Below are 12,506 nucleotides of genomic sequence, written 5' to 3' on the forward strand. Positions count from 1 at the left end.
CCCTCACCTGCATGTGTGAGCAAAGCAATGAGCACACCAACATTCACCCAGAGGCAGGGGCAAAGCAAACATCCTTGTGCTGTCCATAAAACCCTATACAGGGACTCCCGTCCAATGCCGTGCTCCTCCCCGATGTCACTTCAATACACAAACTGCTTTTCCTCCTGATTTATAGCCTCTTACCAGGCATGAGCAAGCTTGCAGGGTGATTCAGCTGGGTAAACCTGCCCCAGTCCCCTCCCTCTGGGGACCACGGAGAGGACAACCTGCTGCTGAGTCATCCCAGGAAGGGATGGACTGTCCAGATGCCGTGGGGACCATTTTGCCTCAGATCTAATAATTCTAATAATTATTAGAAATAATTATTATTTCTAATACCTAATAGCTCTAATATTATTTCTGATAAAGATTATTCTATTCATTATTTTACTACGACTCATTTCAACACCAGTCCTGCCCAGGAAGCTGGTGGCTCCAGGGGCCAAATCTGTTCAGGAAACAGTTAAATGGTCATGTGTGTGCAAGCATTTTCCTCCTTTTTGCTAAAATCCCAGGAAACACAAGGAAACACAAGGAGATACAGATGGCAGCACCAGTGCGGTCGCCACTGTGTGGAGTCTGGTCCTTCAGGAGCAGGGACGTTGTTCAGGGCAACCGATGGGGATCTCCTCCACGATCCCCCTTTTTCCTTTTATTCTTCCACCTAATTCAAGTTTAAATTTCCTCTTCTTCCTCCAAAAAATCAACTTTTGCTCAGTAGAGAAGTCAGCCACAAGTCTCTTGCATCCTGGAAAGCCCCAATTGCCCTTGACATGAGCGGCTCCATGAGGATCATCACCATCTTGCAGGAGCTGGGGACAGGGACAAGTTTGGACACCTGAAGAGTGTGTTTGCCTTAGGAAAGTGTCACTTCACATGCCATCCCCCAGCGACTCCGCTGCAGAAAGGGCCCATGATCTGGAGGTGGGACATACAGTCTGAAGGTGGGACACATCTCTGTGGATCTTACAGAGCTGGGTATTACCAAAAAAACAGGGGAAAAAACCTGCAGTTGGCTGCATAGCAAAATCAATGTCTCCTGTGGGCAAGGGACCCAATCCAGCACCTCATTTGCTTATTAGAGCCTACCACAATGGGTTCCCCGGGGAATTGGGTGTTCTCAGCTGTTGCCAATTGCCCTTGCGGGAGGTGTGCCAAGCATCATCTGGGGTGGGAGCAGCTGTGGGAGGTGTGGGCTATAAAAGGTCCTTGGGCAGCAGCTGCTCCATGTGCTGGACCCTGGTAGGCAGGATGGGGCCTGGAAGCAGCATGGGGTTGGCTGTTTTCTGTTGTGTTTTTGGGAAGGCAGTTGCCTACAACCCCTGGGGCTTCCCTAGAGGGGAGGCAGAGCTATGGAAGCATGAAGGGGATTTTTCCTCAGGGCAGCCCTATGCCTTCTCCCAGCCCTCTCCCTGGGCATGGGTGGATGTCTCCCAGCTCCAGGCTGCTGTCCCACTGCACCCTGTGGCTGTGCAGTGCCAGGAGGCACAGGTGGTGGTCACGGTGCACAGGGACCTCTTTGGCATGGGACGCCTGGTCAAGGCTGCAGAGCTGACCCTGGGCTCATCTGCCTGCCTGCCTGTAGTCTGGAGCACTGCTGAGACCATAGTGACCTTCATGGCTGGACTGCATGAGTGTGGCAGCACCCTCAGGGTAAGGCTGTGGGGAGCTGCCTCTTGGCTTGCACCTTGGTGTCTTGGGATACTGAGACTGGCAGGGGGTTGTGGTGTAGGTGGGCTCAGGAAAATGCTCCAAAGCCTTTCCTAGAGGATGAACATCTCAGTCTGCTTTTCGAGGGCAACTGAAACTGTTCTGTCCGGTCCAGGGGCTAGCTCTGGTGTTGTGTAAACAGGGAAGGGCATGCAAAAGGTAGAGAAATTAGGTTTTTCCTGATGAATACAGAAGTATCTTAATCTTCCAGGGCTATTTATGCTGTTGCTGCCACCTCCAGGGTGGAGCCCAGATGACCTGGTGCTGGGACCCACTGCAGCAACCCAGCAGTGGATGCCTATCTCAGGAGGTATCTGAGTGCTGCTTACTGCTGCTTGAGCATAGCATGAAACTACTTCACAGAAAACTTAAATTTGAAGCAGTCTCTCTCCCCTGGGAGAGGCCTGGGGCCATGAGGGTGCCTCTCCATACTCAAGCCAGCAGATATCTTCATTAAATCCCCCTGAGCAGAAGTCATCCTCTGATACGCTGGGGGACAGACCTTCCTGTCTGTTCTTCTGGGGCATGGAAACCAGAAGAAAAAAAAATCAGCTTGAGCACCCCTGCATCCAGCTCTGCTGCTGGCCAGAGGCTGTCCTGGGACAGGGTGGAGCAGCTTCCCAGCCCAGAGCATCCCTGCAGCAGGTTCAGTGCCACTCACCTGCCTTCAGCACAAATGCTACTGGCTGATGACCAGAAGAAATATCTCAGCACTGAGTCTGCAGGCTTAAATGTGCTGCTCTGTGTGTGGCCAAAAGAACAGGGCTCTTAATGGCTGGATAATGTGTCTTGTCTTTCCCCAGGTGACCCCCAATGCTCTAGTCTACAGCACGAGCTTAAATTACAACCCAGTTCCTACTGGCAACTCTGTCATCATCCGCAATGGCCCTGCTGTAGTTCCTATTGAGTGCCACTACCCAAGGTGAGCCAATGCAGATGAGTACCAAGCAAGCCCTTCTGCTGCCACAGAATTTAATTATGTGCATCCCTCCCCAGGAGGGACAATGTGAGCAGCAGTGCTGTCAAGCCTATGTGGGTGCCCTTTCACTCCACCCTGTCCTCTGAGGAGAAGCTGCCCTTCTCCCTGCGTCTCATGAATGGTAGGTTTTGGGTGAGGGTCTCCTCTGGTGCAGGGCAGGCTGAGGTGGCCATGCTTCCACTAGATGGCACAGCTGGTGTTGGTATTGTTCTAGTGCTCCTGGAGCAGATGGGGTTTGGTACAGTTTTGGTGAGTGCCCAGGGCCTTGTGCCGGTTGGGGTTTCCTTGGGTGGAAGCAGTGAAGTACAAGCTGGTTTCCCATTCATGAGTGCCTGGTGACCTCTCTCCTTCCAGATGACTGGAGTGCTGAGAAAGCCTCCAGCATATTTCAACTGGGAGAGGTCCTCCACTTCCAAGCTGGTGTCAACACAGAGAACCACGCACCTCTGAGGCTCTTTGTGGACAACTGTGTGGCCACCCTGACCCCAGACAGGAGTTCTGCTCCCCAGTATGCTTTCATTGACTTCAGTGGGTAAGAGCTAGTTGTGCCCTTATTTAGAGATGCCTTTCTGTGGGTTATGGATGTCTCTGACTGTGGGATCCTGCTGACTCTCACTTTTGTGCCTAGGTGCATGGTGGATGGGCAACTGGATGATGCCACCTCAACTTTTATATCCCCAAGACCCAGGCAAGATGTGCTTCAGTTTGCAGTAGATGCATTCAGGTTTGCAGGAGACTCCAGCAATCTGGTAAATCCTTCCTAAAGCAAATGAAGTGACTTGTCTAGACAGGGCTATAGCCTCACTCCATTAAGAAAGTTAATGTGGTTTTTGTCTAGAATTACATTCCCAAGACAACTGCCTCATAGCAATGTATGAATGAGGTCACCCTATACTACTGCTTCATGGCCCTCTGGGCCAAGGATCTTCCTTGGAGACCAGTTCTGATATTGGCCAAGACAAGCCCTTCTGATGGGCTTGAATAGCTGAACCCTTAAGTGGCTTGAAGGAAGCAGAGGGGCTTGAGCTACCCTGCAGAGTTGGTGGTCCCATTGGAGAACAGCTTCATGGTGTGTGGGAAAGCCATAAAGGCAAATGACAGCCTAACCCCTCTGCTCTGCCTTGCCTCCCCAGATCTACATCACCTGCCACCTGAAGGTCTCCCTGGCTCACCAAGCTCCTGACCCTCTGAACAAGGCTTGCTCCTTCAACAAAGCCAGCAACCTGTGAGTAGCTGGAACGGCAGCTTGCCCAAAGGTGAAGAGCTTGGGCTTCTCATCTGGTGTGTCACCTTCCAGGAAGGTGGGGTTGGCCATCTGGGTAGGAGGGGTTTGTGAGGGATTCCTACCATAGGGTGGGCTACTCACCAGGCTCTCTTCTAGCTGGGCTCCTGTGGAAGGCACCCAGGATGTCTGCTCTTGCTGTGAGATGAGGAGCTGTGGTTTGGCTGGGCACTCCAGGCGGCTCCATGCTCCCTCCCAAAGGCAAGGAGGCCGTGTCCAGAGAGAACTGCCCTCCCAGCTTGGTAGGTCTCAGTATGCCTCTTGGGCTTTGTCACTATTGTGACAGCTTGCTCTGAGCTGGGTGGCTGGAGCTGCCTTGCTACCTGTTGGCTCCTCAGTGTTAACCCAAGCCTTGGGAGAGCTAGATTTTCAAACAAGCTTGCGAGTGCTCAAAGGTTCTCCCTTTCAGATCCCTTGGTGAAAGAAGCAGATGTTGTGGTTGGACCTCTCTTCATACACGGCTGGCAGAATCACCCAGTTAGGAGGATGCCTTCACAAGGTAGGGGCAAACCCAGGGAAGGGGGGTGGCTTGTGTGGCAGGTCCTGGCCCTGGCTGTAACCACCTCCTTACTTCTGCTTCCTAGATACAGGTCACTTGTGGATGGTATTAGGTCTGGCTGCAGTTGCTGGTGTGGTCATCCTGATACTTGCTGTTCTAGGAGCTCTGAGTGTCTGCCAAAAGCCCAGCATCCCTGTTTAAGTCACTGGTTTCAACTTTTACAGTCTGTTCAATAAAAAATAAATTGAAGGACTGCGAGACACTTGGTGGGGGGAGTGGAGAAGTCTTCTTGGAGACACTGAGCTAACCAAATCTTCATGTTAACTGTAACTGTGCTGCTTTGTACCCAATTTGGGTCTTGCTATCCTGAAGTCCTGTCCTCAGCAGAGCTTTGTACAGTCTTGCACCCCCATGAATGTCTCCCAGAGCACCTAACTGGTAACTGATGCAAAAAATCACTATCCAGATATTGTCATCCTGTTTCTAGAAGCATGGAGTTGTGTTTAGCCTCAAAACATCTTAGCTTTCTGTGGAGCTATGTGGGTCTGCTCCATACTGGTAACTCCTTAATCAATAAGCCAAGGGCAGCTAAGGGTTTAGTAGAACTTAGATCACCATCCTCCTGCCTGAAGCTGTTTCTGGGAGAGAAATAAAGCTTTGTGAGATGAGGAAGGGAGTGCAACTTGAGGGTCGGTAGGCTGGGCTGTTCCTGGGACAGAGGCAGGAATTCCAGTCCCTGCCCCAAGGACTGTTTACACATAGTTAGATGTAACAAGCCTTGGCTGAAATGTATAAACAGTCCTTGGGGCAGGGACTGGAATTTCTGCCCCCACTTTTCCCCCTTCCAGAAAGGAGCTTTCTGACATGCCTGAGTCATACTTGCTTTTTCCTCCTACTGCTGTAGGGCTCTTCTGCTCAGCAGAGCAGCTGTAATGGCAAGATGTTCCTGCCCTAAACCCAAGACCTGTTGCTCCCCGCTAGCTGGGAGAGGTTCCCACTTCAGGCAATGGTGGGAACTGAACATCTTGGGATGCTGAATTTGGGGAAAACTGAGACCTGTGAGGAGCTGGGTCTTGCTTGCAGCATGGCCACCTCTTGAGCTGGTTTTGCAGGGGGCAGGAGGATTTCTGCACTCTCTTAGCCTGCTCTGGGGGAGTATGGGCAGCTCTCTTGGTCATGGAGGACAGAAGAAAGTAGTGTCTTGCACAAGATGGCATGTCTTTAGCTGTCATCCAGCATGCTGGAGACTGTCAGCCAGATGTCCTTTGATAGATGTCACCTTGCACTGGTATCAATTTGGTACAAGGTGCCAAGCTGGACTTGAGACTTTGGGTCACCTGAATCACTGTCCCCTCCCTTCCCTTGCTATCAGCTTGGCTGCTCACAGTTCTAAAAGCAAATTAGTCCTCCCCCAAAACTAAAAGATTAGTTCTGGGTTGGATCAAGGAGTTGCACTGACTTTGGGTTGGGGTTGTCAGTATGGCTTCTTTACTCATCCATATAATCTAACCCTTGCTGGAGGGGCTTGGTCCTTGTCTTGCAGCAAGGTAGGAGCTTTTAGGGGGAATAGCTGGGAGAAGTCTTCACTATCCCTTTACTGCTGCAAGCTGTCAGCTTTTGGGGCAGAGGGCAGAGGAGAACTGCATGGAAATGTGGGTGGAAGGGATCTCAAAAGACCTCCAGTCCAACACCAGATGTATCAGCCATGTGCTGGCCTGGCTGAGGCTGGCAGTGTCTGTGGATGGAGATCTCCCACCTCTGCATGCCCAGCCCAGGGCTGCACAACTGTCCTGGAGAAGAAATATTTCCTCACCCAGCCTGGACCTCCCAGACCATGAGTTGTGGCTGCTGACAGGTGTTAAATCTTCACATAACAGATTCCTTCTTGATCAGCATCTTCTGTAGATGTGCCCCGACCATCCTTTGGCACATGTGCTCTGAGCAGGGACTATCTCCCTGGTTGGCCGAGACACACAGAGGAGCCTTTTAAATGAAAACCCTTCTCTATGCCAATTGGCATAATTGCCCTGCAGCCACCTGAACAAAATACCTCAGCTGGCTCCAGGAAGGAAAACAAATTTCAGCCAAATCTGGTCTACAAAGAAATTGGGGATGGGGAAAGGCTCTCTGGCTTGCCAAAGCAGCCATTGCCCTCCAGCAGCTCGTGCCCCTTCCCAGGCACCATCCCTGGCTCTGGTGAGGCTCAATGACAGCACTGACCTTGCCATAAGTTTTTTGACTTAAAAGTTTATGTTATAAGCAAAAAGGAGATGTACTTTAAAGTCTCCTTTATGCAATGGGGGAAAACCACTGGGTTTTGTGCTTGTCCAGTGCCCTGGGACTTTCTGGTCTCCTCCAAAAAAATGAGCTCATGCTCTTTCCCAACTGTGCTGGTCCATGGCCAATGTTGTGTTGTGCTTGGAATAAAGGTGGGACAGCTGGTCCTGGCAAGGGCTAACCTGGGAGCAGAAATCCCCTTTTTCATAGAGAAATCCTTCCTCTCCTCTGAACTTGGGTGTGTTTCTGCACCCAGGATTCACCTCTGATAATTTGAGCTGTGTAAACACAAGGCCACCCATCAAGGGGATTTATTCTCCTGCTGGGATCAAGCCCTGGTACCCAGAGACCCACAACCTAATGCTGCAGCTGGGCCCTGAGCTACAGCTCTCCAGGATACAATGGGGTGAGAGCAGGCATCTCTCATGGTCCTTGGAGCCAAGGACCTGGGTGAGCAGCAATGCGCTCCCCTGGGAGGGGGGCAGCCACTTATTTACTGATTCAGCATTGCCAGCTGCTGTTATCTCCCTGACGCACAGGGCTCAGCCTGCAGGAATCCCTGGCATTTCTATGCAAGTGCCAATTTCAAGGTATTTTAAACATGAAGGCAAAGTCCTGGACCCTCTGGCAGCAGCAGGGACATGGCATCTGCTGCCCAAGGAAAGGAGCCAGTGGGAAAGGCAGAAGGTTTTACTCTGGTCCATAATTTTTTCTAGGATTTCTGCTAGGAGAGGGCTGGACAATGTCTGCTCCAGAAACTTTCTGTTTCTTTTCATTTTCCCAGAAATGGCTCAGCTGCTCCAGCTCAAACTTCCAAATCAGAGGCTTTCTACTGTCCCTAAGGCTTGCCAGGGACATCCTGAAAGATGGAGAGGGATTTGGAGTATCAAACTGAGCATCCCTTGTACGGAGCCAACGGGATGCTTGCAGAGCCCTGGCAGGGAAAAAGAGTTAAAGATGCTCAAAAGAAGGGACAGAAACTCCAATAATGAGGCTTGGAAACATATAGGGTTTATTTTTAAGCAGCTTTCTCTGTTCACCAGCTGTGAGGAGCTGGGCAATGCCCAGCCCTGCTTGCAGGGGGTGGGATACAAACCAGTGTGCTGTGGCATGGGGAAGGGAGAGATGGGCAGAGCACCTTGCCTCTGGCTGCTTCTACCCGGAGCCCATTTCCTTGAAGGCAACAATACAAACACAAGCCAAAGAGCTGGGGAAGGGCAGAAGAGATAAAAAAGAAAGGTTGTGGCTCTGCAGCTAATGATCTCACTGCCGAGGCCGAAATGGGGGTTGTTCGGCCCCGGCTGAGAATGGCCATGCTTGTGTCAGTGGTGAGGGCGCTCCATCAGCTGCTGCTGGGTCAGTGGTGACTGAACATCCTGGTCCTGGTCCCGGCCCCGCTGAGGAGCAGGGGGATGCTTAAAGTCCCTGTTTGGGCTGGAGCTGTGAGCTCATGGGTTCCCAGCCCCCCCAGCACATCAGCATCCAAGCGGAAAACCAAAGTCCCAGGGGGCTGATGGCGCCAGGCAGGAATGGTCCCTGCGGAGGGGACGGGAAGCACCCGGATTGGGATCATGGACCCTGCTCTCCCCGCTCCTGTCACCTCCCCAGCAGCCTTGAAAAGCCCCTTATCACCTTATAACCTAAACAAGCCACTTTGTACCAGTCTCCCCGTCTCCGGCTTCTGCTGAGTTTTATAAACAACTTCCCCAAAGAGGCTGACGAGGATGTTTTCTCTCATCTCGGGCATCCCAGGAACGGGGGGTCCTGGCACCCCGGAAATGACTTGTTGTGCCTCCCCTTTCCCTGCACCCACGAGGGCTGGCCTTTGGGTGCCATTGGTCCCCAAACAGGAGCCCAGGGGCGGATTGCTCCTGCTCACAGGGATATATAAAGGCTGGAGCAGCAGCCCCAGCTCTCTGTGCCAGGGTTTGCTGGAAGAAGGAGGAATGGGACCCAAAAGCGGCTTGATCCTCACTCTTCTCTGCTGGACGGCGGGAGAGGTGGCTGCCTACCCACCCTGGGATTTCTCCTGGGGTGACCTGGCAAGCCGTGGGGCACGGGCAGACCCCCACGCCTGGTCCTGGGTGGAGGACCCCCAATCTCGAGCCATCTCCAGCCAGCAGCCAGTGATGGTGCAGTGCCAGGAGGCTCAGCTGGTGGTGACGGTGAACAGGGACCTCTTCGGCACCGGCCGCTTGGTCAATGCGGCTGACCTGACGCTAGGGCCAGCGGCATGCAAGCATTCCTCGCTGAACCCTGCCCGCAACACTGTCACCTTCACTGCTGGCCTCCACGAGTGTGGCAGCATCGTGCAGGTAAGACCTTCTCTCCCTTGGTGCTTCCCCCAGTTCCAGGATCCCACCTGGCATCCCAGAGCAGCTTCAGGCTGCAGGACCGTGCACTGGCCATCCCCCATGATGCCGGGGGAGCTCTGGGTGCCAGATGCAGAGTACCAATGAGGAATACCCTTGGGGAAGGACAAGCAGGTAATTCCCCCCAAACCGGAGTGTTTTTCCCCAAAGATGCTTTGCCCTTTCGGCTGGAGACATGCCGATGGTGCAAAGCCCCCATGTCAGACCCATTTCGCTCATGTTTTGGCCCATTAGGAAGTTTAACTTGCTGAGAATGGAGCGGGGCTCCTTCTCCATCCCCTTTTCCCTAGCTTTTTCCCCCTTTCTTTGAATTTCTCCAGCATTTCCTAGTTGGGAGAGGACGGCTATATGGCTTGGTGGTGGTGGGAGGTGGGGTAGCCTCTTCAATGGCTGCTCAATGCTTTTCTGCCCAGATCACGCCAGATTCCCTCATCTACCGCACACTCCTCAACTATGACCCCAGCCCTGCCAGCAACCCTGTCATCATCCGCAGCAACCCCGCCATCATCCCCATCGAGTGCCACTACCCCAGGTAAGGGCTCCCCATCCTTGGCACCCCCCACCCCAGTCCCCGGGGATCATTATGGGGCCATGTCATGATGTGTGGTGGTCCTTGCCCAGGAGGGAGAATGTGAGCAGCAATGCCATCCGGCCCACCTGGGCTCCCTTCAGCTCCACGCTGTCGGCAGAGGAGAGGCTGGTGTTCTCCCTGCGCCTCATGAATGGTAGGTGAGAAAACATCCCAATCTGTGGATGGGGATTTTCCACCCTTTTCCCAGGGCAGGGAAGCTTGGGGACACAGCACCCCATTGGGGAAGCCAACCCACCCCATGGCAAACACCAGCACTCCTGCTTTTGGGCTGACCCTTGGCTCTGGTCCCACGGGAGCTTGGGGACAGCTGGAGCTACTCCCACTTTGTCACTCCGGCACTGCCTTGCAGAGGACTGGAGTGCCGAGAGACCCTTCACTGGTTTCCAACTGGGCGATGTCCTCAACATCCAAGCGGAGGTGGGCACTGAGAGCCACGTGCCGCTGCGGTTGTTTGTGGACAGCTGCGTGGCTGCTCTGAGCCCTGGCACCGACTCCTCACCCCACTATGCCATCATTGACTTCAATGGGTGAGCCATGGGAACCCGCCGGTAGCGGTGCTGGGAGGAGACCTGCCGGGATGCTGACCTCCCCCCGTCCCACCCCAGGTGCCTGGTTGATGGGAGGTCAGATGACACCAGCTCTGCTTTCATCACTCCCCGGCCCCGGGAGGACGTCCTGCGCTTCAGGGTTGATGTGTTCAGGTTCGCGGGGGACACCAGGAACCTGGTAAGGCTGCATGTCCCCCCTGCCAGCCCCAAACCAAGCTGGTGTCCGCCATGGGTGTGTCCCCACCTCTCTCCCCTGCCCTCCCCACAGATCTACATCACCTGCCACCTGAAGGTGACCCCAGCAGACCAAGCCCCAGACCCCCTGAACAAGGCTTGCTCCTTCAACAAAGCCAGGAACACGTAAGTAGCCACCGCACTGGGATGGGGCACATCTGGGCAGGTCCCCACCAGCATCTCACAGTCTCAGTGTGGCACAGGGATGGGTCACAGGCCCAGACTTGGGGTGCATGAATGCTCTGTGGGTGCTGGTGGGGGGGACTCGGATGGTGATGCTCCCACCCTGCTGCAGCTGGGCACCTGTGGAAGGCACCCGAGACATCTGCAGCTGCTGCGAGACAGGTAACTGCGAGTCCCCTGCACTATCCCGGAGGCTCAACCCCCTGGAGCGATGGCCTGGCCGCCGCTTCCGCCGCCATGATGCCAAAGGTAAGGTCCCTGCAGGGACGGAGGGGACACCCTGGGGTTGCAGGGCGAGCCCACCTTATTGCTCCTTCCTCCCCAGGGAAAGAGGCTGAAGCTGACGTGGTCATCGGCCCCGTGCTCCTCTCGAGGGACCCGGGCACTGTGGGAGAGAGGACGGAGGGAGGTCAGGGTGAGTCCCCGCCAGCTGCGGCCCTGTGGCACAGCCCTGGTGACGAGCGCTAACAGACCCCCCTTGCTTTTGCAGGTGGGGTGATGGCAGTGCCCGGAGTGGGGACAGGGCTGATCTGTGTGGCAGCCGGCATGGGGCTGGCAGTGGCAGTGCTGGCTGCCAGCGTGGGGCGCAGGAGGTGCACCCGTGCCTCGGTGTGAGCGTGGGCCAAGAGCCGAATAAAGCCTGTGAAGGAATAACTGCGTCCATGCTGTTCGCTCTGCGATGGCACCCTGGGGACATGCCTGGGCTGGGCGCACTGCCAGGGAGAGAGCATCCATCCCTGCCATGTAGGCATTGGGGTGCTGGAGCCCCCCAGCTCCCGGGGGGGTCCTTTACATCCCCGCCCGGGCTTCAGTCCTCCTGGAACTCAGTTCCAGGGTTGCACTGCTGGGTCTGCATGGGTGACACTGGGGACAGTGCCCCCACCCTAAAGGAATCCCAGCTGTGTCCCCCACCCCCCACCCACCACTCCTGGGGGGAGCAGAGCAGGGTGCGAGGGCTCAGGCTCAGCCAGGGAAGGACCCCAATTGCTTTGGCAGTGCGTGTTTGGGGGGACCCTCCTGGAAGGGGACAAGCGACAGCCCCGGCACCCCCCCGGCCCGGTGCTGCTGGTGCCCCGCCCCTCACCGTGCCCAGGGATGTTTCCTGGCTTGGTGGCTGGATTATTTTTTAATGAAAGTAAAAACTAGGAATCACTAAGGTTGGAAAGTGGAAACCTGGCCGCCGCCCCCAGCCCCCGTCCCCGCCCTCCCGCGGGGAGGCGGCCCGGGCCCTAGGGCGGGGGGGCCCGCGGAGCTGCGGGCCAGGCGCGGGTCTCCGGCACCAGCTCGGGCGAGCCGCTCCGCCGGGTGCCGGGGCTGCCCCGGGCGCTCGGCTCCGGGGGCCGGCAGCCCTGCCCCTGCCTCCCTCCCGGGCACGGAGCCGGGGCCCGCCGGCGCGGCGCGGCGCGGCGCAGCGCAGCGAGGAGCCGGGAGCGGCCGAGCCGAGCCGAGCCGAGCCGGGGGAGCCAGGCGGGGAGAGGCGCCCGGCGGGGCCGCACCCGCGGGCAGAGGCCGGGCTCCCCGCCCGCGGGAGGACGAGGCGAGCCTGGGCTCCTGCCCGGGACCGGCTCCTGGCTGGGGACGGCCCTGCCTGCCCCTGCCCGGCCCTGGGCCTCTGCCCGGCGGCGCTGGCCCTGCGGCCCAAGGACACCTCGCTACAGCCCCAGCTCACGCACGCTTCGCTGCAGCCCCCGCCTGTCCCAGCTCCGCTGATGGACGCTCCAGCTCGGCATCAGCTCCGGCCCCAGCCCCACGGCCGGTGGCTCAGCCCCAGCCCCAGGGGCTTTATTTCAG

At 55.9% G+C, this 12,506-nt stretch overlaps 2 protein-coding genes across 2 annotated transcripts; both read left to right on the forward strand.

The window, feature by feature from the left end:
• The first annotated feature begins 1,290 nt into the window (after positions 1 to 1,290).
• LOC104032948 (zona pellucida sperm-binding protein 3) lies at positions 1,291 to 4,710 on the forward strand. Its single transcript, XM_075714058.1, has 9 exons — positions 1,291 to 1,692; positions 2,553 to 2,671; positions 2,746 to 2,849; positions 3,083 to 3,260; positions 3,357 to 3,477; positions 3,862 to 3,953; positions 4,110 to 4,252; positions 4,420 to 4,509; positions 4,595 to 4,710. The coding sequence occupies exons 1-9, from the start codon at positions 1,291 to 1,293 to the stop codon at positions 4,708 to 4,710; spliced, it is 1,365 nt and encodes a 454-aa protein (XP_075570173.1).
• A 4,022-nt stretch (positions 4,711 to 8,732) lies between these two features.
• LOC104032947 (zona pellucida sperm-binding protein 3-like) lies at positions 8,733 to 11,330 on the forward strand. The gene is made up of 9 exons (XM_075714210.1): positions 8,733 to 9,101; positions 9,572 to 9,690; positions 9,780 to 9,883; positions 10,100 to 10,277; positions 10,356 to 10,476; positions 10,567 to 10,658; positions 10,828 to 10,964; positions 11,041 to 11,130; positions 11,206 to 11,330. Exons 1-9 carry the CDS (start codon positions 8,733 to 8,735, stop codon positions 11,328 to 11,330), a joined length of 1,335 nt encoding a protein of 444 aa, XP_075570325.1.
• The last annotated feature ends 1,176 nt before the right edge of the window (positions 11,331 to 12,506 follow it).

Source organism: Pelecanus crispus, chromosome 7, assembly GCF_030463565.1.
Source record: "Pelecanus crispus isolate bPelCri1 chromosome 7, bPelCri1.pri, whole genome shotgun sequence".
NCBI classification, from domain to species: Eukaryota; Metazoa; Chordata; class Aves; order Pelecaniformes; family Pelecanidae; genus Pelecanus; species Pelecanus crispus.